Source organism: Oncorhynchus mykiss, chromosome 28, assembly GCF_057628025.1.
Source record: "Oncorhynchus mykiss isolate SJ-2025 chromosome 28, ASM5762802v1, whole genome shotgun sequence".
Lineage (NCBI taxonomy): Eukaryota > Metazoa > Chordata > Actinopteri > Salmoniformes > Salmonidae > Oncorhynchus > Oncorhynchus mykiss.
In genome coordinates, this window is record NC_143049.1 from 14,040,478 (window position 1) to 14,065,438 (window position 24,961).

At 42.3% G+C, this 24,961-nt stretch overlaps 2 protein-coding genes across 2 annotated transcripts; both read left to right on the top strand.

Moving 5' to 3' along the window:
- The first annotated feature begins 9,639 nt into the window (after positions 1-9,639).
- LOC100136204 (cathelicidin 1) lies at positions 9,640-11,093 on the top strand. The gene is given in 4 exon segments (NM_001124480.1): positions 9,640-9,823; positions 10,063-10,185; positions 10,303-10,419; positions 10,691-11,093. Coding segments are annotated over 4 exon segments (651 nt in total). The 5' UTR covers positions 9,640-9,643; the 3' UTR covers positions 10,922-11,093.
- Positions 11,094-17,004: 5,911 nt separating this feature from the next.
- Positions 17,005-18,511, top strand: LOC118944853 (uncharacterized). Its single transcript, XM_036966642.2, has 4 exons — positions 17,005-17,241; positions 17,481-17,603; positions 17,721-17,837; positions 18,109-18,511. Exons 1-4 carry the CDS (start codon positions 17,062-17,064, stop codon positions 18,337-18,339), a joined length of 651 nt encoding a protein of 216 aa, XP_036822537.2. The 5' UTR covers positions 17,005-17,061; the 3' UTR covers positions 18,340-18,511.
- The last annotated feature ends 6,450 nt before the right edge of the window (positions 18,512-24,961 follow it).

Below are 24,961 nucleotides of genomic sequence, written 5' to 3' on the forward strand. Positions count from 1 at the left end.
CGGAATGAAAGTGACTAACAAAATCAAAATCAACCCTGTGCGGTATTTTTGTGAATACTACAAGTTTAGATAGCTGGCTAGACAAATGAACCGATAAAAAAAATGACATGGGCTAATTGAGTGGCTGTCAGTGAGTGAAATATAAAAAGAGGAAAACTACTGATGAACAACCAATTTTCGAAATGGCCCTTTGTATACTCTACTATTCTAACTCTGATCAGTAATTTAAGACACCGACTGAGTTCCAGAAAAAAAAATGAAAACAGAAAAAACTACAGAGGCATGCATTGCCTAGAGCACTAAATTCTCTTGTCTCCAAATGGAGCAGTTTACCAAAACTCATTCAAATCAACCCACAGATCAACCCACAGAGCAATTCAAAGAATTGGTATAGAAATCAGAGGAAAGACCATTTCATTGGATGGAAGTAGCTGTCTAGCCCTATTCGGAAGGGATCTTTTGGGCAGGTCGGGTAATACCAGCCAGAATAACCTACTGTTTTTTGGCAAACTCCAAGATCCTTAGATACTACTAGTCCCTTGCAAATCATCATCCCTGTTTTTTTGTTACACCCCTTTTCGTGGGGGTAATTGCTGGTAGTTACTGTCTTGTCTCATCGCTACAACTCCCGCACGGACTCGAAAATCGGGAGCCATGCTCGGCGAAGGTCGGGAGCCATGCTCGGCGAAGGTCGGGAGCCATGCTCGGCGAAGGTCGGGAGCCATGCTCGGCGAGGTTCGAGAGCCATGCTCGAACCCAGAATCTCTGGCTACACAGAGTGCATTAGACCACTGCGCCACCCGGGAGGCCCCCCATCCCTGTTTTTTGAGAGAAATGTCTGAGTTTGACAGGTGTTGCTCACGGTTTGAGCAAGAAAACAATGACTGGTTCGATACATTGAACGAAGTTCTGCGCGTAGCCCATATATGAAGGGCCTAAATTGATCAACTTGTGTTGCGACTTTCACAGTGAAGGCTTTTGATCATACGTTTTGTACGCATTAAAATTATACACCGCCAAATGGATCATAAAAAAATGGGTTTTCACTGTTTTATTCGTAGCCTAAAGACCCATAACAAGTGCAAGTGCGCTGTTTAGCTCACAAGGCTGGGGGGCATTTAATATGTCTTCTACTACGTATCGTTAGAATATCCTAATGATTATGATCACACTTCCTCAATTCAAAAAACATTGGGACACTATACCAAAGATGGTTACGAAATGTGGGAACCAAACTCCAGTTATCAGTGTAGCCAGTTTTCGCCCTGACTTGTTGAGATATCTTCAGGCCTAGAAAAAAACCTGGATGCTTCCTTCATAACTGTCCATTTATATATAGATAAATAGAAAAGAGCATTACAGGGGGTAGTTTGGAAAAAACGAATCCCGTCCGAATCGTCCTCTGGAATAATTGACATTCTGGGATATTACACAACTGGTGGGTCTAATCCTGAATGCGTATTGGTTAAAACCGCATTCCAACCAGTGTCCATTCCACAAATTACCACCGGCTAAAGCTATGACATTAAAATGCTTATTTACTCTGTTCAATCTGACTGTGCAATCCGCTGTCTCATAAGCCCAGCCAGGCACTTTATAAACTTGATCTCTACTATAAAAAGCATCTAGACGTTATCTCACATTTCTGTTTTTAGTTTTCAACTATGGAGATTTGTATAAATCTTGCTGTCTGATTATCCAACATTTGCAACATTGTTTCAATATTCAAATTGGATCTCCAGCTGTCCCATAATAAACTTGTCAGGAGTAGGGAAGAGACAGACAGGCAGACAGTGTTTCTCAGCCAATGGAAACCATGAATCAGATGGCATCATTTTCATGGATATATACAAAGAAATATCCATTGAAAAAAGGTAAAACGAAACGAAGTGCAGCTAGTTTGCAGTCTTTCCAGCTTCAGATTGAAGTTATTGTGTTAGCTGTGTTTTTGGCTAGATCCTCTGAACAACAGTGTCCTGACGAGTGAGCAGATTTTCTATGCCAGGCCTCAAGCAACCAAACAGATAGAACAAACTACCATCCGGCTTGGGTAGCAACCCTAGATGTGGAAGGATTAAATAAACTCAGCAAACAAAGAAACGTCCCTTTTTCAGGACCCTGTCTTTCAAAGATAATTCATAAAATACAAATAACTTCACAGATCTTCATTCTAAAGGGTTTAAAAACGGTTTCCCATGCTTGTTCAATGAACCATAAACAATGAATGAACATGCACCTGTGGAACGGCCGTTAAAACGCTAACAGCTTAGAGACTGTAGGGAATTAAGATCACAGTTAAGAAAACTTAGGACACTGAAGAGGCCTTTCTACTGACTCTGAAAAACATCAAAAGAAAGATGCCCAGGGTCCCTGCTCATCTACGTGAACGTGCCTTAGGCATGCTGCATGGAGGCATGAGGACTGCAGACGTGGCCAGGGCAATAAATTGCAATGTCCGTACTGTGAGACGCCTAAGACAGAACTACAGGGAGACAGGATGAACACCTGATCATTCTCGTAGTGGAAGACCACCTGTAACAACACCTGCACAGGATCGGTACATCCGAACATCACACAGCGGGACAGATACAGGATGGCAACAACAACTGCCCGAATTACACCAAAAATGAACAATCCCTCCATCAGTGCCCAGACTGTCTGCAATAGGCTGAGAGAGGCTGGACTGAGGGCTTGTAGGCCTGTTATAAGGCAGGTCCTCACCAGACATCACCGGCAACAACATTGCCTATGGGCACATACCCACCGTCGCTGGACCAGACAGGACTGACAAAAACTACTCTTCACTGATGAGTCACAGTTTTGTCTCACCAGGGGTGATGGTTGGATTCATCTGGGACCTGTTGGATCGGAGGGTGAGGGCTAGGGCCATTCCCCCCTGAAATGTCCGGGAACTTGCAGGTGCCTTGGTGGAAGAGTGGGGTAACATCTCAAAATAAGAACTGGCAAATCTGGTGTAGTCCATGAGGAGGAGATGCACTGCAGTACTTAATGCAGCTGGTGGCCACACCAGATACTGACTGTTGCTTTTGTCCCCCCCCCCCCCCCTTTGTTCAGGGACACATTATTCAATTTCTGTTAGTCACATGTCTGTGGAACTTGTTTAGTTTTTGTCTCAGTTCTTCAATCTTGTTATGTTCACTCAAATATTTACACATGTTAAGTTTGCTGAAAATAAACGCAGTTGACAGTGAGAGGAATTTTTTTTTTTTTTTTGCTGAGTCTAGTATTCATTAATTTATCAAAATGTTTTTAATTAAAATATTTCAATCATTATTTGAATATGTTGGTAACCAGTTGTATAAAAATGATAATTCCCTCAAAGCCGGTGTTTGGAGGATATATTGGCACGGTTTGCCAACCTTCGTCGAACACCATTGCCAATATATCCTCCAAACACCGGCTTCTCTGGCATTATAACTTAAATAAATACCAACACAGCACAAATACTAGTCAAGTGCAAATAGGGCTTTATTCTACAAATATCGGATTAAATATACAGCTGAAGTCGAAAGTTTACATACACTTAGGTTGGCGTCAATTAAACTCGTTTTTCAACCACTCCACAAATTTCTTGTTAATAAACTATAGTTTTGGCAAGTCGGTTAGGACATCAACTTTGTGCATGACACAAGTACATTTTCCAGCAATTGTTTACAGACCGATTATTTCACTTATAATTCACTGTATCACAATTCCAGTGGGTCAGAAGTTTACATACACTATGTTGACTGTGCCTTTAAACAGCTTGGAAAATTCCAGAAAATTATGTCATGGCTTTAGAATCTTCTGATAGGCTAATTGACATCATTTGAGTCAATTGAAGGTGTACCTGTGGATGTATTTCAAGGCCTACCTTCAAACTCAGTGCCTCTTTGCTTGACATCATAGGAAAATCAAAAGATATCAGCTAAGACCTCAGTAAAAAATTGGTTCATCCTTGGGAGCAATTTCCAAATGCCTGAAGGTACCACGTGCAAACAATAGTACGCAAGTATAAACACCATGGGACCACACAGCCGCCATACCGCTCAGGAAGGAGACACATTCTGTCTCATAGAGATGAATGTACTTTGGTGCGAAAAGTGCAAATAAATCCCAGAACAACAGCAAAGGACCCGGTGAAGATGCTGGAGGAAAAAGATACAAAAGTATCTATATCCACAGTTAAACGAGTCCTATATCGACATAACCTGAAAGGCAGTTCAGCACGGAAGAAGCACCTGCGGCAAAACCACCATAAAAAAAGCCAGTTTGCAACTGCACAAGGGGACAAAGATCGGAATTTTAGAGAAATGTCCTCTGGTCTGATGAAACAAAAATAGAACTGTTTGGCCATAATGACCATTGTTATGTTAGGAGGAAAATGGGGAAGGCTTGCAAGCTGAAGAACACCATCCCAACGGTGAAGCACGGGGTGGCAGCATCATGTTGTGGGGGTGCTTTGCTGCAGGAGGGACTGGTGCACTTCACAAAATAGATGGCATCACGAGGAAAGAAAATTCTGTGGATATATTGAAGCAACATCTCAAGACATCAGTCAGGAAGTTAAAGCTTGGTCACAAATGAGTCTTCCAAATGGACAATGACCCCAAGCATACTTCCAAAGTTGTGGCAAAATGGCTTAAGGACAACAAAGTCAAGGTATTGAAGTGGCCATCACAAAGCCCTGACCTCAATCGAATAAAAAACGTGTGGGCAGAACTGAAAAAGTGTGAGCGAGCAAGAAGGCCTACAAACCTGACTCAGTTACACCAGCTTTGTCAGGAGGAATGGGCCAAAATTCCCCCAACTTATTGAGGGAAGTCTGTGGAACGCTCCCCGAAACGTTTGACCCAAGGCAATGCTACCGAATACCAATTGAAATAAATAAAATCTGAAAGAATAAAAATTCTCTCTACTATTATTCTGACATTTCACATTCTTAACATAAAGTGGTGATACTAACTGACCTGAAACAGGTGATTCTTACAAGGAGTAAATGTCAGGAATGGTTAAAAACGGAGTTTGAATGTATTTGGCTAAGGTGTATTGTAAGGGGTACGTAACTGGTGGCAGTGAAGTCAAACGCAGGAGAGCAGAACATGGTAAATACCCGGAGCAGTTTATTAAACATGACTACTGGCATACAAACAACAACAAACACCTGGGCAACAAAACCCGTATCGCACCAGTCACACAATGCACACGTACTTACAATAAACAATTCCCGAAAAGGACATGGGGGAAACAGAGGGAACATATACAACATGTAATTAGGATATTGATACCAGGTGAGTGTGAAAACAAGACAAAACAAATGGAACATGGAAAATGGATCGGCGATGGCTAGAAGATCGGTGACGTCGACCGCCGAACACCGCCCGAACAAGGAGAGGAACCGACTTCGGCAGAAGTCGTGACATGTATGTAAACGTCCGACTTCAACAGTATAACCCCATCAACTATAATGCGGGTAACATACAGTATGTGCTGAAGTGTCAGCCAATGGAATTGTGTTGTGCCTCAAAAATTGTACAGCACCAATGCACTGATACCACAGAAACATTCTGGGAATGAAGAGCGGCATTCCTACCATAAATCTAGGCCGAAGAACCCTTTTGGAACCATTTTTCTAAGAGTGTATCCCTCCCACTGTGGGCTTTCCCCCATGGCTGCTCTGCTTAGCTTACTGTGTGACTGACAACAGCAGCAGGCCTCCCATTTAAGCCTCCTTATTTAAGCTCTCTGAAACTCTAGCGGAGGGTCATCTTAACATTACTAACTCTCTGTTGCCACGTACTACTTGAATTCTGACTTCTGTTCTTTACTGCATGTCCTGAGCTAACTTGAGAATAATCTGTCCTATAGGACCCTGTAATATAGAGATGTAATACTCATGTTGAGTATTAAACCAGAGTCAGTCATATTGTAAACTGAAAGTCATGCTTTTGACAAACCATGGAAAGGCTAATACTATGCTTCGGTGACAAGGCAAGATGTATACATTTTTATGCCAATACTGTACCTGATAGGGGTTAGGTCAATTGGATAGGGTCACATAAACTAAATACGTTTGTACTATATCTGCTTTTAGAATGACAGACTGTCAGCACATGAACCGTTATTATTTATTATCAATGAGACCGACACTTCAATGTCATGAATCTTTTCCTTCACACAGACATACATGTGCAGCATTGTAAAGGAACAAATGGCACCTCAGTTGCTTGAGAACGGGTGGTCGCTTGCTGGTGAATGCTTTTCGGATATTTACTGAGGGGTGTGGAAAAGATTTACAATGCCCCTCCAGACCGGCTGGTTTTATAAGCAAGGCCAGCTCTGATAGCATTCCCAATCATAACAACTCAAGATGGACAGTGAAAGTTGCACAATCACAATCACACAAACCGATTGTGGGTCACTTTATGTGGATTGTTTTTAGACATGCAATGCTTTGGATAAAAGTAATACTGTAAGAAGTGTCCGTATATTATTACAGTAGATTGTCAGAAGCAATCTGTTTGACATTTTAGTCATTTAGCAGATGCTCTTATCCAGAGTGAATTACAGTTAGTGCATTAATCTTAAATAGCTAGATGGGACAACCACATATCACAGGCATAGTAAATACACTAATCTGTAAGGTAATATTACAGTATGATTGTGTGTGCATTAAGCAAGCACAACCATCGTTACAGCACTCCACCAATCAGGCCTTTATGGCAGAGTGGCCAGACGGAAACAAGATTTTCTGGTCTGATGAAACCCAGATTGAACTCTTTGGCCTGAATGCCAAGGATCACGTCTGGAGGAAACCTGGCACCATCCTTATGGTGAAGCATGTTGGTGGCAGCATCATGCTGTAGGGATGTTTTTCAGTGGGAAGGACTGGGAGGCTAGTCAGGATTGAGGGATTATGAACGGAGCAAGTACAGGGAGATCCTTGATTTAAAAAAAACTTCCCAGAGCGCTCAGGACCTCAGACTGGGGCGAAGGTTCACCTTCCAAAAGGACAACAACCCTAAGCACACAGCCAAGACAACGCAGGAGTGGCTTCGGGACAAGTCTCTGAATGTCTAGTGGCCAGCCAGAGCCCGGACAAGAATCTGATCGAACATCTCTGGAGAGACCTGGAAATAGCTGTGTAGTGACACTCCCCATCCAACCTGACAGAGCTTGAGAGGATCTGCAGAGAAGAATGGGAGAAACTCCCCAAATACAGGTGTGCCAAGCTTGTAGCGTCATACCCAAGAAGATTGAAGGATGTAATCGCTGCCAAAAGCGCTTCAACAAAGTACTGTTTTTGCTTTGTCATTATGGGGTATTGTCTGTAGATTGATGAGGGGGGGGGAAAACTCCTTAATCAATTTTAGAATAAGGCTGTAATGTAACCAAATGTGGTAAGGTCAAGGGGTCTGAATACTTTCCGAATGCAGTGTATTATCTACTTAGTGTGACACCTCCAAGCAGAACTTACTACAGCATGTAGTTGCCTACAGTATCTTTGTGTCCTTTTTTCATTGTGACGTTTTTACCATGAACTATATTGAGTGACTGTTTATTTGCAATGACACATCTCCATGTGTAGATTACGACATAATGGGAATGTGTGTGAAAAGAAATAGATTTTTTTATTTGTATTATCATTTTGTTATAGACAAGATAAAAGTGTTCTCCAAAAGACACCAAGTGGTTGAAATGCCTTTGTTGCAGAGGATCTGACCCTCCTCTGGCCTTTCAAGCGACCTCATTGTAGATGGCTGTATCATGTTGGCTGTTCAAAACGTGCACCGTGCGCGTGTTTTTGACAAGATAACAGGATTAGATATTTCACTGCATGCCCAGGATGTGGCGAGAATGAGACAGTCCCACGTGATGATCCAGCAGTATACGATGCAGGAGTCCAGCAGTACACTATGCAGGAGTACTAACGTATATACACTGAGAGTATAAAACATGAGGAACGCCATCCTAGTATTGAGTTGCACCTCCCTTCGCCCTCAGAACAGCCTCGATTCGTCAATTCGTTGATGATGTCCCATGTTGCTTCCCACAGTTGTCGCAAGTTGGCTGTGTCCTTTGGGTGGTGGATCATTCTTGATACACATGGGACACTGTTGAGCGTGAAAAACCCAGCAGCGTTCCAGTTCTTGACACACTTAAACCGGTGCGCCTGGCACTTACTACCATACCCCGTTCAAACGCACTTAAATCTTTTGTCTTGCCCATTCACCCTCTGAATGCCACACATACACAATCCATGTCTCAATTGTTACGAGGCTTAAAACTCCTTCTTCATCCTGAGTCTTCCCCTTCATCTACACTGATTTAAGTGGATTAAACAAGTGACATCAATCAAGGGATCATAGCGTTCACCTGGATTCACCTGGTCAGTCTGTCAAGGAAAGAGCAAGTGTTTGTAATGTTTTGTACGCTCAGTGTAGAACCTGCCGTTAAGAGGAGACTTGACACAGTTACATAGGTGACCGTAATGTGCAAATCTGAAAACCTTGTGGAACTTTCAGACAGGGAAATAAATGTTCCAGCAAGGCTACTGTGTACAGTCAAAGTAAAGGTAACAACATAACATGCATATAGGCTTACTGTTCTGTACAGTATAGATGCCCACTAATTGATATAAAGCCATTTATAAATGTGTGACATTCAAACAGAAGATCCAATTTACCCACATGACCAAATTAATATGTGAAACAGCATAGTTTCCTAATATTCTTCTCCTCGTCAGTTCAAAATGATACAAATCAGTCAAATGTACAGATAAGCTAGATATATAAATCAAATGTTTCTGTAGCTGAAAAGTTTTATGGTACGTGCTTGTGAGTTGCGAGTTTGTGTATGTGAGCTGGTGGTTCTTCGACCTAGTGGCAGACAGGCGTGGGAATAAAAGGTCTTTCAAACCAGAGTTGCAACACACATTTTGATTGACAGGGGGGAACATGAATCATGAGACGCTTCACAACTTTCCTGGCTGACCTTTTCCTATTTCTAATTGGCCAACACCTTCAGAAACATTCGTCACTCAAGAACACTCAACTCCGAATATCAATGAAGTGCCCTTTTGACAAACTGTGTCCTCAACAATATTGTTTCTATTGTCATCATAGTAACAACAACAATATAGTTAACCCTGAAGCGTATTTAAGGTGTGATCACCCAGATTGAACATAGTTGTATAGATTTGAGGATCAAATCTATGCTTGCATTTCAGTGCAAAGTATAACAGTGGACAGTAACAGCTGCAAAAGTTATATTTGTTGTGTTCAGAATGATTGTTCATTATGCTGTTTAAAATAAATATATATCGAATTTAGCAATAAAGTTCTATTTTGGTTTCATCTGACCATATGACATTCTCTCAATCTTCTTCTGGATCATCCAAATGCTCTCTAGCAAACTTCAGACGGGTAGGCCAATGCTCTGATTGATCTATTGAGCAGACAAATTAGGCTTTTTTGAAACATGTAGGAACATTTCAGGAAACAGATTAGGCCAAGTTCTGTATAAACCATGACGACACTTCAGGCGGGGGTTCCCTAGAAGCCTGGATTGCTCAACCCTGGATTTCATTGTAAGAACAACAGACAGACTATAAAACAGCAGAAGTAGGAAGTAGGAATCAGACATGAAGATGAAGGTCCAGGTGAGATCTCTCATCCTGCTCGCTGTGGCTGTCCTGCAGGTCAGATCTCAGAACCAGACTGAGACCAGATATGAAGACATCATCTTAGTTGCTTTGCCTCAGCTGCTTCCTGGGGAAGAGCAGGCTTTCCGTCCAATTCTGAACCAGCTCCAAGTCAAGACTGTGAGTATTCTGACAGTATGAATGTGTCCTTCCTTCAAAAAAAGTTTGTGTCATGTTTTATTTAATATTATTCTTTCAGTCAAGTCAAGGGATAATTGTCTGTTTAATATGCACCATCGTGTACACATTTTCCAAGTCCTTTATTGTGGAAAAGAAACAGACTCAATGTGGGGGAATGACAATTGAAATGAATGACAATACTATAAGTCGCAGTATTGTCTTTGTCTCTCGGAAATCAGTTGAATACAGAGGATGTGGACCAGTCTGAGGTGTCTGTAAGGCTGACCTTCCCCATACAGGAGACTTTCTGTAGTAAATCACAGGGGCAGCCAGGCAAACCATGCCCTCTGAAGAAAAATGGGGTAAGAACAATTGGATTTTACAGTATTGTGGGGGAATAATAATCATGGGAAGCAGGAAATGACAAATAATATGCTGAGGTTAGCAAATGGCTAATTGTCAATTACTCCTTCCTCTAGAAACTAATGATGTGCAGCATGAAAGTCAGACATCCGATTCTGGAGGCAAGCAACAACCTGAACACTGACCTGTCTACATTTGTTTGTGAATACATGGACGCAGAAGATGCTTTGCAGGTACTGAGCAATGCAAGTTATTTGTCAACACCCCCTTACCGACATTAGTTAGGATGTCATGATAATGGTAGCCTAACAGTGTCAGATCAGTTGGTCTGCAATCTAAAAATGTAGATGTGGAAAGTGCATTATCTGCTTATGAATTTAATGGAGATTGAACTTCATGTTCCTTGAGATAGTAAACATGCACCTTATTTTTCTGATTATACTTGTCTAATTATTCCGATTTTTCACGCAAAAAAAATGCAATGAATATTTTTCATGATTGCAGCAGAAGATTCGGACAAGAAGAAGCAAAGTCAGAATATGCTCCAGAGACAAAAATTGTGTCTCTCGTCCTGGGGTTGGCTCCATAATTGGTCGTCCTGGGGGTGGCTCCTTAATTGGTCGTCCTGGGGGTGGCTCCGTAATTGGTCGTCCTGGGGGTGGCTCTCCTCCTGGGGGTGGCTCTTTCAATGATGAATTTATCAGAGATCACAGTGATGGAAATCGCTTTGCATAGATCAGCACGCTACAACCTCTGGATAACTGCAAAGAACCCATCTATCAAAGAAATGTCATAAGGTTATTGATCTTTTTTTTTGTATCAACTCTTACATGCCAATTGTTGCATATTATGAAAATGACTTCTAGATTATGTTTACGCCAATAAACTGCAAAATAAGTTTACAAAAGATAATGTCTGTAAAATGTGTTATTTCATGTTTCATGGCAGTTCAGGAATTCAGTTTTTTCAACGTTTTTGTGTTTGTTGTTCATTATGCTGTTTCAAATAAATATCTATACTCTGTTAGATCTATTGGGCCGGCAGTTTAACCTTTGCTGGAACATCTAGGACCGAACACAGATTCAAGTAAGAGTAATTAGTACGTGCCCGCTTAGGAACCCGAAATGTAAGAGCCATAATGCAAGAAAGAGCATTTAGCTACTTTTAAAATATTATGTACACAAACACATGTGCCACAATGGAGTCATTTGGCAGTTTACAGTGAAGAAAACAGAATTGCAGTGCAGCTTACATAAGAAAATGATCATGATTAAAAGAGAGAACTTTAAAGGTCCAATGCGGCCGTTTTTATGTCAATATCAACTCATTTCTGAGTAAAAATGAAATACTTTACTGTGATCGTTTCAAATGAAAATGGTCAAAAATAAACCAAAACAGCTTCTTAGCTAAATGCAATTTGTCAAGCAAGGACTGTCTGAGAGTGGTCTGAGAGAGGGGCCTAATTGGAGGAGCCTAATGGGTGGGGATGTGTAACCTGAAAACTAGCTGTTAATGGCAGAAAGCAGGGCAAACTTTCTTTGTTATTGGTCTATTAAGTTATACAAATCCAAAATCCCCACCCAGCCAAACAAAATGAAATTACAGGTCTCAAACAGCTCTTACACTAAAAGTTCATTATTATAATTTGTAAAATTTTACAGTATTATTCCAACATCACAGTGTGGAAATATATATAAAACACAGGGACTCATGTTTTTGACTGCATTGCTCCCTTAATAAAAACGCTTCAATTTGAACAACTACCCCATCTAATGTCCTTTCAAAAAACTAGCAAGTGACGGTATTGGTCTTTTTTTTGCTCCTGTAGTTGCCCACACTGCATTGTACTTACTCCGGGTCGCTCATCCATTGTAGGTGGCAGCCAGCTGGAGAATTTGTTTGAACTCTGCAGCTTGAGGGCAAATTTCAGACAAAGCTCATTTCATCTCTGCTGCACTGGTTGCATCTGTCGGGTTTGACAGGCCACTGCGTATGAGGTGTAGTCAGAACCGAGGATGATCTTGAGGGCCCTCCTCTGAACTCTCTCTGAGGCAGGGATGGGCAACTTTCATGGGTGTGGGGGCCACAAAAAAATCTGAACTCATCATGAGTTGGAAATATAAGGATGGTGGCGGCGGTGGTGTTCTCTCTCTGTATGGGTGTCGGTTTCTCAAGTGAAATAAAGCATCCTCCGAGATTTAAAAAGAAAAGGAAAATGCTTGTAGGAAAGTGGTTTCTCTTTTCTTATCCCATCAGGGTGTTTTTGTCTGTTACATGTAATAGTTTCTGACATCTGTCAAACGTAGAATAGTGGGATTTTTAAAGAGAGAGAAAAAGGAAAAGTATTCAAGTGTTTTATTTAAAAAAAAACACTCCTTGATACACGTGACACAGACTGTTTTTAAATGCATCAGTGGCTATAGATGTAGATATTCACTGACTGTACAAAACATTAGGAACACCTGCCTAATATTGAGTTGCACCTCCCTTTGCCCTCAGAACAACCTCGATTTGTCGGTGCATGGACTCTACAAAGTTTCGAATTTCGTTACACTGTGATGATGTCCCATGTTGACTCCAATGCTTCCCACAGTTGTGTCAAGTTGGCTGTATGTCCCTTGGGTGGTTGATCATTCGTGATGCACATGGGACACTGTCGTGCGTAAAAAAAAACAGCAGCGTTGCAGTTCTTGACACATTCAAACCGATGCGCCTGGCACTTACTACCATACCCCGTTCAAACGCACTTAAATCTTTTGTCTTGCCCATTCACCCTCTGAATGCCACACATACACAATCCATGTCTCAATTGTTACGAGGCTTAAAAATCCTTCTTCATCCTGAGTCCTCCCCTTCATCTACACTGATTTAAGTGGATTAAACAAGTGACATCAATCAAGGGATCATAGCTTTCACCTGGATTCACCTGGTCAGTCTGTCGTGGAAAGAGCAAGTGTTTGTAATGTTTTGTACACTCAGTGTAGAACCTGCCAATAAGAGGAGACTTGACACAGTTACATAGGTGACCGTAATGTGCAAATCTGAAAACCTTGTGGAACTTTCAGACAGGGAAATAAATGTTCCAGCATGGCTACTCTGTACAGTCAAAGTAAAGGTAACAACATAACATGCATATAGGCTTACTGTTCTGTACAGTATAGATGCCCACTAATTGATATAAAGCCATTTATAAATGTGTGACATTCAAACAGAAGATCCAATTTACCCACATTACCAAATGAATATGTGAAACAGCATAGTTTCCTAATATTCTTCTCCTCGTCAGTTCAAAATGATACAAATCAGTCAAATGTACAGATGAGCTAGAAATAGAAATCAAAAGTTCAAATCAAATCAAATCAAATTTTATTTGTCACATACACATGGTTAGCAGATGTTAATGCGAGTGTAGCGAAATGCTTGTGCTTCTAGTTCCGACAATGCAGTAATAACAAGTAATCTAACTAACAATTCCAAAACTACTGTCTTGTACACAGTGTAAGGGGATAAAGAATATGTACATAAGGATATATGAATGAGTGATGGTACAGAGCAGCATAGGCAAGATACAGTAGATGGTATCGAGTACAGTATATACATATGAGATGAGTATGTAAACAAAGTGGCATAGTTAAAGTGGCTAGTGATACATGTATTACATAAGAATACAGTCGATGATATAGAGTACAGTATATACGTATGCATATGAGATGAATAATGTAGGGTAAGTAACATTATATAAGGTAGCATTGTTTAAAGTGGCTAGTGATATATTTACATCATTTCCCATTATTAAAGTGACTGGAGTTGAGTCAGTGTCAGTGTGTTGGCAGCAGCCACTCAATGTTAGTGGTGGCTGTTTAACAGTCTGATGGCCTTGAGATAGAAGCTGTTTTTCAGTCTCTCGGTCCCAGCTTTGATGCACCTGTACTGACCTCGCCTTCTGGATGATAGCGGGGTGAACAGGCAGTGGCTCGGGTGGGTGATGTCCTTGATGATCTTTATGGCCTTCCTGTGACATCGGGTGGTGTAGGTGTCCTGGAGGGCAGGTAGTTTGCCCCCGGTGATGCGTTGTGCAGACCTCACTACCCTCTGGAGAGCCTTACGGTTGAGGGCGGAGCAGTTTGCTTTACCAGGCGGTGATACAGCCCGACAGGATGCTCTCGATTGTGCATCTGTAGAAGTTTGTGAGTGCTTTCGGTGATAAGCCAAATTTCTTCAGCCTCCTGAGGTTGAAGAGGCGCTGCTGCGCCTTCTTCACAATGCTGTCTGTGTGAGTGGACCAATTCAGTTTGTCTGTGATGTGTATGCCGAGGAACTTAAAACTTGCTACCCTCTCCACTACTGTTCCATCGATGTGGATAGGGGGGTGTTCCCTCTGCTGTTTCCTGAAGTCCACAATCATCTCCTTAGTTTTGTTGACGTTGAGTGTGAGGTTATTTTCCTGACACCACACTCCGAGGGCCCTCACCTCCTCCCTGTAGGCCGTCTCGTCGTTGTTGGTAATCAAGCCTACCACTGTTGTGTCGTCCGCAAACTTGATGATTGAGTTGGAGGCGTGCGTGGCCACGCAGTCGTGGGTGAACAGGGAGTACAGGAGAGGGCTCAGAACGCACCCTTGTGGGGCCCCAGTGTTGAGGATCAGCGGGGAGGAGATGTTGTTGCCTACCCTCACCACCTGGGGGCGGCCCGTCAGGAAGTCCAGTACCCAGTTGCACAGGGCGGGGTCGAGACCCAGGGTCTGGAGCTTGATGACGAGCTTGGAGGGTACTATGGTGTTGAATGCCGAGCTGTAGTCGATGAACAGCATTCTCACATAGGTATTCCTCTTGTCCAGGTGGGTTAGGGCAGTGTGCAGTGTGGTTGAGATTGCATCGTCTGTGGACCTATTTGGGCGGTAAGCAAATTGGAGTGGGTCTAGGGTGTCAGGTAGGGTGGAGGTGATATGGTCCTTTACTAGTCTCTCAAAGCACTTCATGATGACGGAAGTGAGTGCTACGGGGCGGTAGTCGTTTAGCTCAGTTACCTTAGCTTTCTTGGGAACAGGAACAATGGTGGCCCTCTTGAAGCATGTGGGAACAGCAGACTGGTATAGGGATTGATTGAATATGTCCATAAACACACCGGCCAGCTGGTCTGCGCATGCTCTGAGGGCGCGGCTGGGGATGCCGTCTGGGCCTGCAGCCTTGCGAGGGTTAACACGTTTAAATGTCTTACTCACCTCGGCTGCAGTGAAGGAGAGACCGCATGTTTTCGTTGCAGGCCGTGTCAGTGGCACTGTATTGTCCTCAAAGCGGGCAAAAAAGTTATTTAGTCTGCCTGGGAGCAGGACATCCTGGTCCGTGACTGGGCTGGATTTCTTCCTGTAGTCCGTGATTGACTGTAGACCCTGCCACATGCCTCTTGTGTCTGAGCCGTTGAATTGAGATTCTACTTTGTCTCTGTACTGACGCTTAGCTTGTTTGATAGCCTTGCGGAGGGAATAGCTGCACTGTTTGTATTCGGTCATGTTACCAGACGCCTTGCCCTGATTAAAAGCAGTGGTTCGCGCTTTCAGTTCCACGCGAATGCTGCCATCAATCCACGGTTTCTGGTTAGGGAATGTTTTAATCGTTGCTATGGGAACGACATCTTCAACGCACGTTCTAATGAACTCGCACACCGAATCAGCGTATTCGTCAATGTTGTTGTCTGATGCAATACGAAACATGTCCCAGTCCACGTGATGGAAGCAGTCTTGGAGTGTGGAGTCAGCTTGGTCGGACCAGCGTTGGACAGACCTCAGCGTGGGAGCCTCTTGTTTTAGTTTCTGTCTGTAGGCAGGGATCAACAAAATGGAGTCGTGGTCAGCTTTTCCGAAAGGGGGGCGGGGCAGGGCCTTATATGCGTCGCGGAAGTTAGAGTAACAATGATCCAAGGTCTTTCCACCCCTGGTTGCGCAATCGATATGCTGATAAAATTTAGGGAGTCTTGTTTTCAGATTAGCTTTGTTAAAATCCCCAGCTACAATGAATACAGCCTCCGGATAAATGTTTCTGTAGCTGGAAAGTTTTATGGTATGTGCTTGTGAGTTGCGAGTTTGTGTATGTGAGCTGGTGGTTCTTCGACCTAGTGGCAGACAGGCGTGGGAATAAAAGGTCTTTCAAACCAGAGTTGCAACACACATTTTGATTGACAGGGGGGGGGGACATGAATCATGAGACGGTTCACAACTTTCCTGGCTGACCTTTTCCTATTTCTAATTGGCCAACACCTTCAGAAACATTCGTCACTCAAGAACACTCAACTCCGTATGTCAATGAAGTGCCCTTTTGACAAACTGTGTCCTCAACAATATTGTTTCTATTGTCATCATAGTAACAACAACAATATAGTTAACCCTGAAGCGTATTTAAGGTGTGATCACCCAGATTGAACATAGTTGTATAGATTTGAGGATCAAATCTATGCTTGCATTTCAGTGCAAAGTATAACAGTGGACAGTAACAGCTGCAAAAGTTATATTTGTTGTGTTCAGAATGATTGTTCATTATGCTGTTTAAAATAAATATATATCGAATTTAGCAATAAAGTTCTATTTTGGTTTCATCTGACCATATGACATTCTCTCAATCTTCTTCTGGATCATCCAAATGCTCTCTAGCAAACTTCAGACGGGTAGGCCAATGCTCTGATTGATCTATTGAGCAGACAAATTAGGCTTTGTTGAAACATGTAGGAACATTTCAGGAAACAGATTAGGCCAAGTTCTGTATAAACCATGACGACACTTCAGGCGGGGGTTCCCTAGAAGCCTGGATTGCTCAACCCTGGATTTCATTGTAAGAACAAAAGACAGACTATAAAACAGCAGAAGTAGGAAGTAGGAATCAGACATGAAGATGAAGGTCCAGGTGAGATCTCTCATCCTGCTCGCTGTGGCTGTCCTGCAGGTCAGATCTCAGAACCAGACTGAGACCAGATATGAAGACATCATCTCAGTTGCTTTGCCTCAGCTGCTTCCTGGGGAAGAGCAGGCTTTCCGTCCAATTCTGAACCAGCTCCAAGTCGAGACTGTGAGTATTCTGACAGTATGAATGTGCCCTTCCTTCAAAAACAGTTTATGTCATGTTTTATTTAATATTTTTCTTTCAGTCAAGTCAAGGGATAATTGTCTGTTTAATATGCACCATCGTGTACACATTTTCCAAGTCCTTTATTGTGGAAAAGAAACAGACTCAATGTGGGGGAATGACAATTGAAATGAATGACAATACTATAAGTCGCAGTATTGTCTTTGTCTCTCGGAAATCAGTTGAATACAGAGGATGTGGACCAGTCTGAGGTGTCTGTAAGGCTGACCTTCCCCATACAGGAGACTTTCTGTAGTAAATCACAGGGGCAGCCAGGCAAACCATGCCCTCTGAAGAAAAATGGGGTAAGAACAATTGGATTTTACAGTATTGTGGGGGAATAATAATCATGGGAAGCAGGAAATGACAAATAATATGCTGAGGTTAGCAAATGGCTAATTGTCAATTACTCCTTCCTCTAGAAACTAATGATGTGCAGCATGAAGGTCAGACATCCGATTCTGGAGGCAAGCAACAACCTGAACACTGACCTGTCTACATTTGTTTGTGAATACATGGACGCAGAAGATGCTTTGCAGGTACTGAGCAATGCAAGTTATTTGTCAACACCCCCTTACCGACATTAGTTAGGATGTCATGATAATGGTAGCCTAACAGTGTCAGATCAGTTGGTCTGCAATCTAAAAATGTAGATGTGGAAAGTGCATTATCTGCTTATGAATTTAATGGAGATTGAACTTCATGTTCCTTGAGATAGTAAACATGCACCTTATTTTTCTGATTATACTTGTCTAATTATTCCGATTTTTCACGCAAAAAAAATGCAATGAATATATTTCATGATTGCAGCAGAAGATTCGGACAAGAAGAAGCAAAGTCAGAATATGCTCCAGAGGCAAAAATTGTGTCTCTCGTCTTGGGGGTGGCTCCATAATTGGTCGTCCTGGGGGTGGCTCCTTAATTGGTCGTCCTGGGGGTGGCTCCGTAATTGGTCGTCCTGGGGGTGGCTCTCCTCCTGGGGGTGGCTCTTTCAATGATGAATTTATCAGAGATCACAGTGATGGAAATCGCTTTGCATAGATCAGCACGCTACAACCTCTGGATAACTGCAAAGAACCCATCTATCAAAGAAATGTCATAAGGTTATTGATCTTTTTTTTTGTATCAACTCTTACATGCCAATTGTTGCATATTATGAAAATGACTTCTAGATTATGTTTACGCCAATAAACTGCAAAATAAGTTTACAAAAGATAATGTCTGTAAAATGTGTTATTTCATGTTTCATGGCAGTTCAGGAATTCAGTTTTTTCAACGTTTTTGTGTTTGTTGTTCATTATGCTGTTTCAAATAAATATCTATACTCTGTTAGATCTATTAGGCCGGCAGTTTAACCTTTGCTGGAACATCTAGGACCGAACACAGATTCAAGTAAGAGTAATTAGTACGTGCCCGCTTAGGAACCCGAAATGTAAGAGCCATAATGCAAGAAAGAGCATTTAGCTACTTTTAAAATATTATGTACACAAACACATGTGCCACAATGGAGTCATTTGGCAGTTTACAGTGAAGAAAACAGAATTGCAGTGCAGCTTACATAAGAAAATGAACATGATTAAAAGAGAGAACTTTAAAGGTCCAATGCGGCCGTTTTTATGTCAATATCAAATCATTTCTGAGTAAAAATGAAATACTTTACTGTGATCGTTTCAAATGAAAATGGTCAAAAATAAACCAAAACAGCTTCTTAGCTAAATGCAATTTGTCAAGCAAGGACTGTCTGGGAGTGGTCTGAGAGAGGGGCCTAATTGGAGGAGCCTAATGGGTGGGGATGTGTAACCTGAAAACTAGCTGTTAATGGCAGAAAGCAGGGCAAACTTTCTTTGTTATTGGTCTATTAAGTTATACAAATCCAAAATCCCCACCCAGCCAAACAAAATGAAATTACAGGTCTCAAACTGCTCTTACACTAAAAGTTCATTATGATAATTTGTACAATTTTACAGTATTATTCCAACATCACAGTGTGGAAATATATATAAAACACAGGGACTCAAGTTTTTGACTGCATTGCTCCCTTAATAAAAACGTTTCAATTTGAACAACTACCCCATCTAGTGTCCTTTCAAAAAACTAGCAAGTGACGGTATTGGGCTTTTTTTTGCTCCTGTAGTTGCCCACACTGCATTGTCCTTACTCCGGGTCGCTCATCCATTGTAGGTGGCAGCCAGCTGGAGAATTTGTTTGAACTCTGCAGCTTGAGGGCAAATTTCAGACAAATGCTCATTTCATCTCTGCTGCACTGGTTGCATCTGTCGGGTTTGACAGGCCACTGCGTATGAGGTGTAGTCAGAACCGAGGATGATCTTGAGGGCCCTCCTCTGAACTCTCTCTGAGGCAGGGATGGGCAACTTTCATGGGTGTGGGGGTCACAAAAAAATCTGAACTCATCATGAGTTGGAAATATAAGGATGGTGGCGGCGGTGGTGTTCTCTCTCTGTATGGGTGTCGGTTTCTCAAGTGAAATAAAGCATCCTCCGAGATTTAAAAAGAAAAGGAAAATGCTTGTAGGAAAGTGGTTTCTCATTTCTTATCCCATCAGGGTGTTTTTGTCTGTTACATGTAATAGCTTCCGACATCTGTCAAATGTAGAATAGATGGATTTTTAAAGAGAGAGAAAAAGGAAAAGTATTCAAGTGTTTTATTTTTAAAAAAAACCACTCCATGATACACGTGACACAGACTGTTTTTAAATGCATCAGTGGCTATAGATGTAGATATTCACTGACTGTACAAAACATTAGGAACACCTGCCTAATATTGAGTTGCACCTCCCTTTGCCCTCAGAACAGCGGTGCAGGGACTCTACAAAGTTTCGAATTTCGTTACACTGTGATGATGTCCCATGTTGACTCCAATGCTTCCCACAGTTGTGTCAAGTTGGCTGTCTGTCCCTTGGGTGGTTGATCATTCTTGATGCACATGGGACACTGTTGAGCGTTAAAAAAAAACAGCAGCGTTGCAGTTCTTGACACATTCAAACCGATGCGCCTGGCACCTACTACCATACCTCGTTCATACGCACTTAAATCTTTTGTCTTGCCCATTCACCCTCTGAATGCCACACATACACAATCCATGTCTCAATTGTTACGAGGCTTAAAAATCCTTCTTCATCCTGAGTCCTCCCCTTCATCTACACTGATTTAAGTGGATTTAACAAGTGACATCAATCAAGGGATCATATCTTTCACCTGGATTCACCTGGTCAGTCTGTCATGGAAAGAGCAGGTGTTCCTAATGTTTTGTGCACTCAGTGTGTACTCTCAGTCACAAGTGCTTGCCTTATTTGCATTAATTAACAGTATCCTGCCTATATTGATTCTAAATGGCTCACAGAAGATGTGAATATAACAATTCAACACATGAAGTCACAGGCAGGATAAATAAGAGAAAGTGAATCTGCAGTGCATAGATAAAACCATGCTAAGGACACTTCCACACGGGTCTGATTAGTGTTAAAGGAACATGACAGGTTGGTCTCTTGGCCTGCCACAGACCATAGATGGTCCACTCCTCCAAGGGTAGAGTGAGGCATTCTGGTGAGGGAAAAACAGCATAAGGCACTCAGGGAAGAGGCTGGATAGAACAGAATGTTGAGGCAGTTCAATGTTTAGTTTTGATTGACATTGACATGAAATTAACAACAAATGACACCATGTCATTGGATTTTGCTTCAAATTTAGGTAAACAAAAGACAAAATGCCCTAAAGTTGGTGACTTTTTGCGAATCCAATCAGTTTTCCACATAGATTCAACTTCATTACATGTATATCTGATCAAATTATGAAAGACAAGCATTGCAATTTTGAATTCCGTAAAGTGATTCTGGAAGAGGTTAATTATTTTTTGGTTTATCAACAAAGACAAGACACCGGGGTTTGACAACTTGGATGGAAAATTACTGATGATAATAGTGGATAATATTGCCACTCATATTTACCATATTTTCAACTTAAGCCAACTAGAAAATGTTTGCCCCCAGTCTTATACTCAGCTGGCCCCTCCCTGGATTTTGTGTTAAATGCTCTACAAGAAAGCTTTCTTAGTGTTCAACAAGCTTTCTCTGCCCTTAACCTTGTTCTGTACACCTCCAAAACAAAGGTTGTGGTTTGGTAAGAAGAATGTCCCTCTCCCCACAGGTGTGATTGCTACCTCTGAGGGTTTAGAGCTTGAGGTAGTCACCTCCTACAAGTACTTGGGAGTATGGTTAGACAGTACACTATCCTTCTCTCAGCACATATCAAAGCTGCAGGCTAAGGTTATCTCTAGACTTGGTTTCCTCTATCATAATCGCTCCTCTTTCACGCCAGCTGCTAAACTAACCCTGATTCAGATGACCATTTTACCCATGCTAGATTACGGAGACGTAATTTATAGATTGGCAGGTAAGGGTGCTCTCGAGCGACTAGATGTTCTTTACCATTTGGCCATCAGATTTGCCACCAATGCTCCTTATAGGACACATCACTGCACTCTGTAAACTGGTCATCTCTGTATACCAATCGCAAGACCCACTTGTTGATGCTTATTTGTAAAACTTTCTTAGGGCTCACTCCCCCCTATATGTGATACCTACTGCAGCCCTCATCCTCTACATACAACACCCGTTCTGCCAGTCACATTCTGGTAAAAGTCCCCAAAGCGCACACATCCCTGGGTCGCTCCTCTTTTCAGTTCGATTCAGCTAGCGACTGGAATGAGCTGCAACAAACACTCAAACTGAATAGTTTTATCTCAATCTCTTCATTCAAAGATTCAATCATGGACACTTACTGACAGTTGTGGCTGCTTCGTGTGATGTATTGTTGTCTCTACCTTCTTGCCCTTTGTGCTGTTGTCTGTGCCCAATAATGTTTGTACCATGTTGTGTTGCTACCATGTCGTTGTCATGTTGTGTTGCTACCATGCTGTGTTGTCATGTGTTGCTGCCATGCTATATTGTTGTGTCAGGTCTCTCTTTACGTAATGTTGTCTCTCTTACCGTGATGTGTGTTATGTCCTATATTATATAGATTTATTTTTATTTCCAGCCCCCGTCCCCACAGGAGGTCTTTTTCCATTTGGTAGGCCGTCATTGTAAATAAGAATTTGTTCTTAACTGACTTGCCTAGTTAAATAAAAATAAAATAAATAAATAAATACTGGCTCAAATAGCCGACCAATCAGCCTGTTACCAACAAAATTGTGTTTGACAGTGCTATTTTACAGTAAACAAATTGACAGCAAACTTTCAGCACACTTATAGGGAAGGACATTCAACAAGCACAGCACTTACACAAATTACTGATGATTGACTGAGAAAAATTGATAAAAAGATTGTGGGGGCTGTTTTGTTAGACTTCAGTGCGACTTTTGACATTATTGATCATAGTCTGCTGCTGGAAAAACATATGTGTTATGGCTTTACACCCCCTGCTATATTATGGATAAAGAGTTACCTGTCTAACATAGACAGAGGGTGTTCTTTATGTTCCATTATAAATAATGTGGAAATTAAGCAAGTAGAGGTGACTAAATTACTTGGAGTAACCCTGGATTGAGAACTGTCATGGGCAAAACATATTGATACAACAGTAGCTAAGATGGGGAGAAGTCTGTCCATAATAAAGCGCTGCTCTACCTTCTTAACAACACTATCACCAAGGCAGGTCCTACAGGCCCTAGTTTTGTCACACCTGGACTACTGCTCAGTTTTGTGGTAAGGTGCCACAAAAAGGGACTTGGGAAAATTACAATTGTCTCAGAACAGGGCAGCACGGCGAGCCCTTGGATGTACACAGAGAGCTAATATTAATAATATGCATGTCAATCTCTTCTGGTTCAAAGTGGAGGAGAGACTTCATCACTACTTGTCCACTGCTCAAAAAAAATAAAGGGAACACTAAAATAACACATCCTAGATCTGAATGAATGAAATATTCTTATTAAATACTTTTTTCTTTACATAGTTGAATGTGCTGACAACAAAATCACACAAAAATGATCAATGGAAATCAAATTTATCAACCCATGGAGGTCTGGATTTGGAGTCACACTCAAAATTAAAGTGGAAAACCACACTACAGGCTGATGCAACTTTGATGTAATGTCCTTAAAACAAGTCAAAATGAGGCTCAGTAGTGTGTGTGGCCTCCACGTGCCTGTATGACCTCCCTACAACGCCTGGGCATGCTCCCGATGAGGTGGCGGATGGTCTCCTGAGGGATCTCCTCCCAGACCTGGACAAAAGCATCCGCCAACTCCTGGACAGTCTGTAGTGCAACGTGGCGTTGGTGGATGGAGCGAGACATGATGTCCCAGATGTGCTCAATTGGATTCAGGTCTGGGGAACGGGCGGGCCAGTCCATAGCATCAATGCCTTCCTCTTGCAGGAACTGCTGACACACTCCAGCCACATGAGGTCTAGCATTGTCTTGCATTAGGAGGAACCCAGGGCCAACCGCACCAGCATATGGTCTCACAAGGGGTCTGAGGATCTCATCTCGGTACCTAATGGCAGTCAGGCTACCTCTGGCGACCACATGGAGGGCTGTGCGGCCCCCCAAAGAAATGACACCCCACACATTGACTGACCCACCACCAAACCGGTCATGCTGGAGGATGTTGCAGGCAGCAGAATGTTCTCTACGGCATCTCCAGACTCTGTCACATGTGCTCAATGTGAACCTGCTTTCATCTGTGAAGAGCACAGGGCGCCAGTGGCGAATTTGCCAATCTTGGTGTTCCCTGGCAAATGCCAAACGTCCTGCACGGTGTTGGGCTATAAGCACAATCCCCACCTGTGGGCGTCGGGCCCTCATACCACCCTCATGGAGTCTGTTTCTGACCGTTTGAGCAGACACATGCACATTTGTGGCCTGCTGGAGGTAATTTTGCAGGGCTCTGGCAGTGCTCCTCCTTGCACAAAGGCGGAGGTAGCGGACCTGCTGCTGGGTTGTTGCCCTCCTACGGCCTCCTCCACGTCTCCTGATGTACTGGCCTGTCTCCTGGTAGCGCCTCCATGCTCTGGACACTACGCTGACAGACACAGCAAACCTTCTTGCCACAGCTCGCATTGATGTGCCATCCTGGATGAGCTGCACTACCTGAGCCACTTGTGTGGGTTGTAGACTCCGTCTCATGCTACCACTAGAGTGAAACCACCGCCAGCATTCAAAAGTGACCAAAACATCAGCCAGGAAGCATAGGAACTGAGAAGTGGTCTGTGGTCACCACCTGCAGAACCACTCCTTTATTGGGGGTGTCTTGCTACTTGCCTATAATTTCCACCTGTTGTCTATTCCATTTGCACAACAGCATGTGAAATTTGTCAATCACTGTTGCTTCCTAAGTGGACAGTTTGATTTCACAGAAGTGTGATTGACTTGGAGTTACATTGTGTTGTTTAAGTGTTCCCTTGTTGTGTAGTGGCTTTGCTGGCATGCATATAAAATAAAATGGTGTTTGCTCACCACGATTTACATGCTAAAAATCACCACTGCTAGTTATCACACTAATAAACTGAGAAAAAAAAGATGAAATAAATTAACGTCTGTGAATTGTATATTCATTTCATGCTTAATGGCAGTTTAGGAATTACATTTGGAAAGTTTGTGCCAACGAAAACATTTCCAACTCAATAAATGCATAGAATAGAACG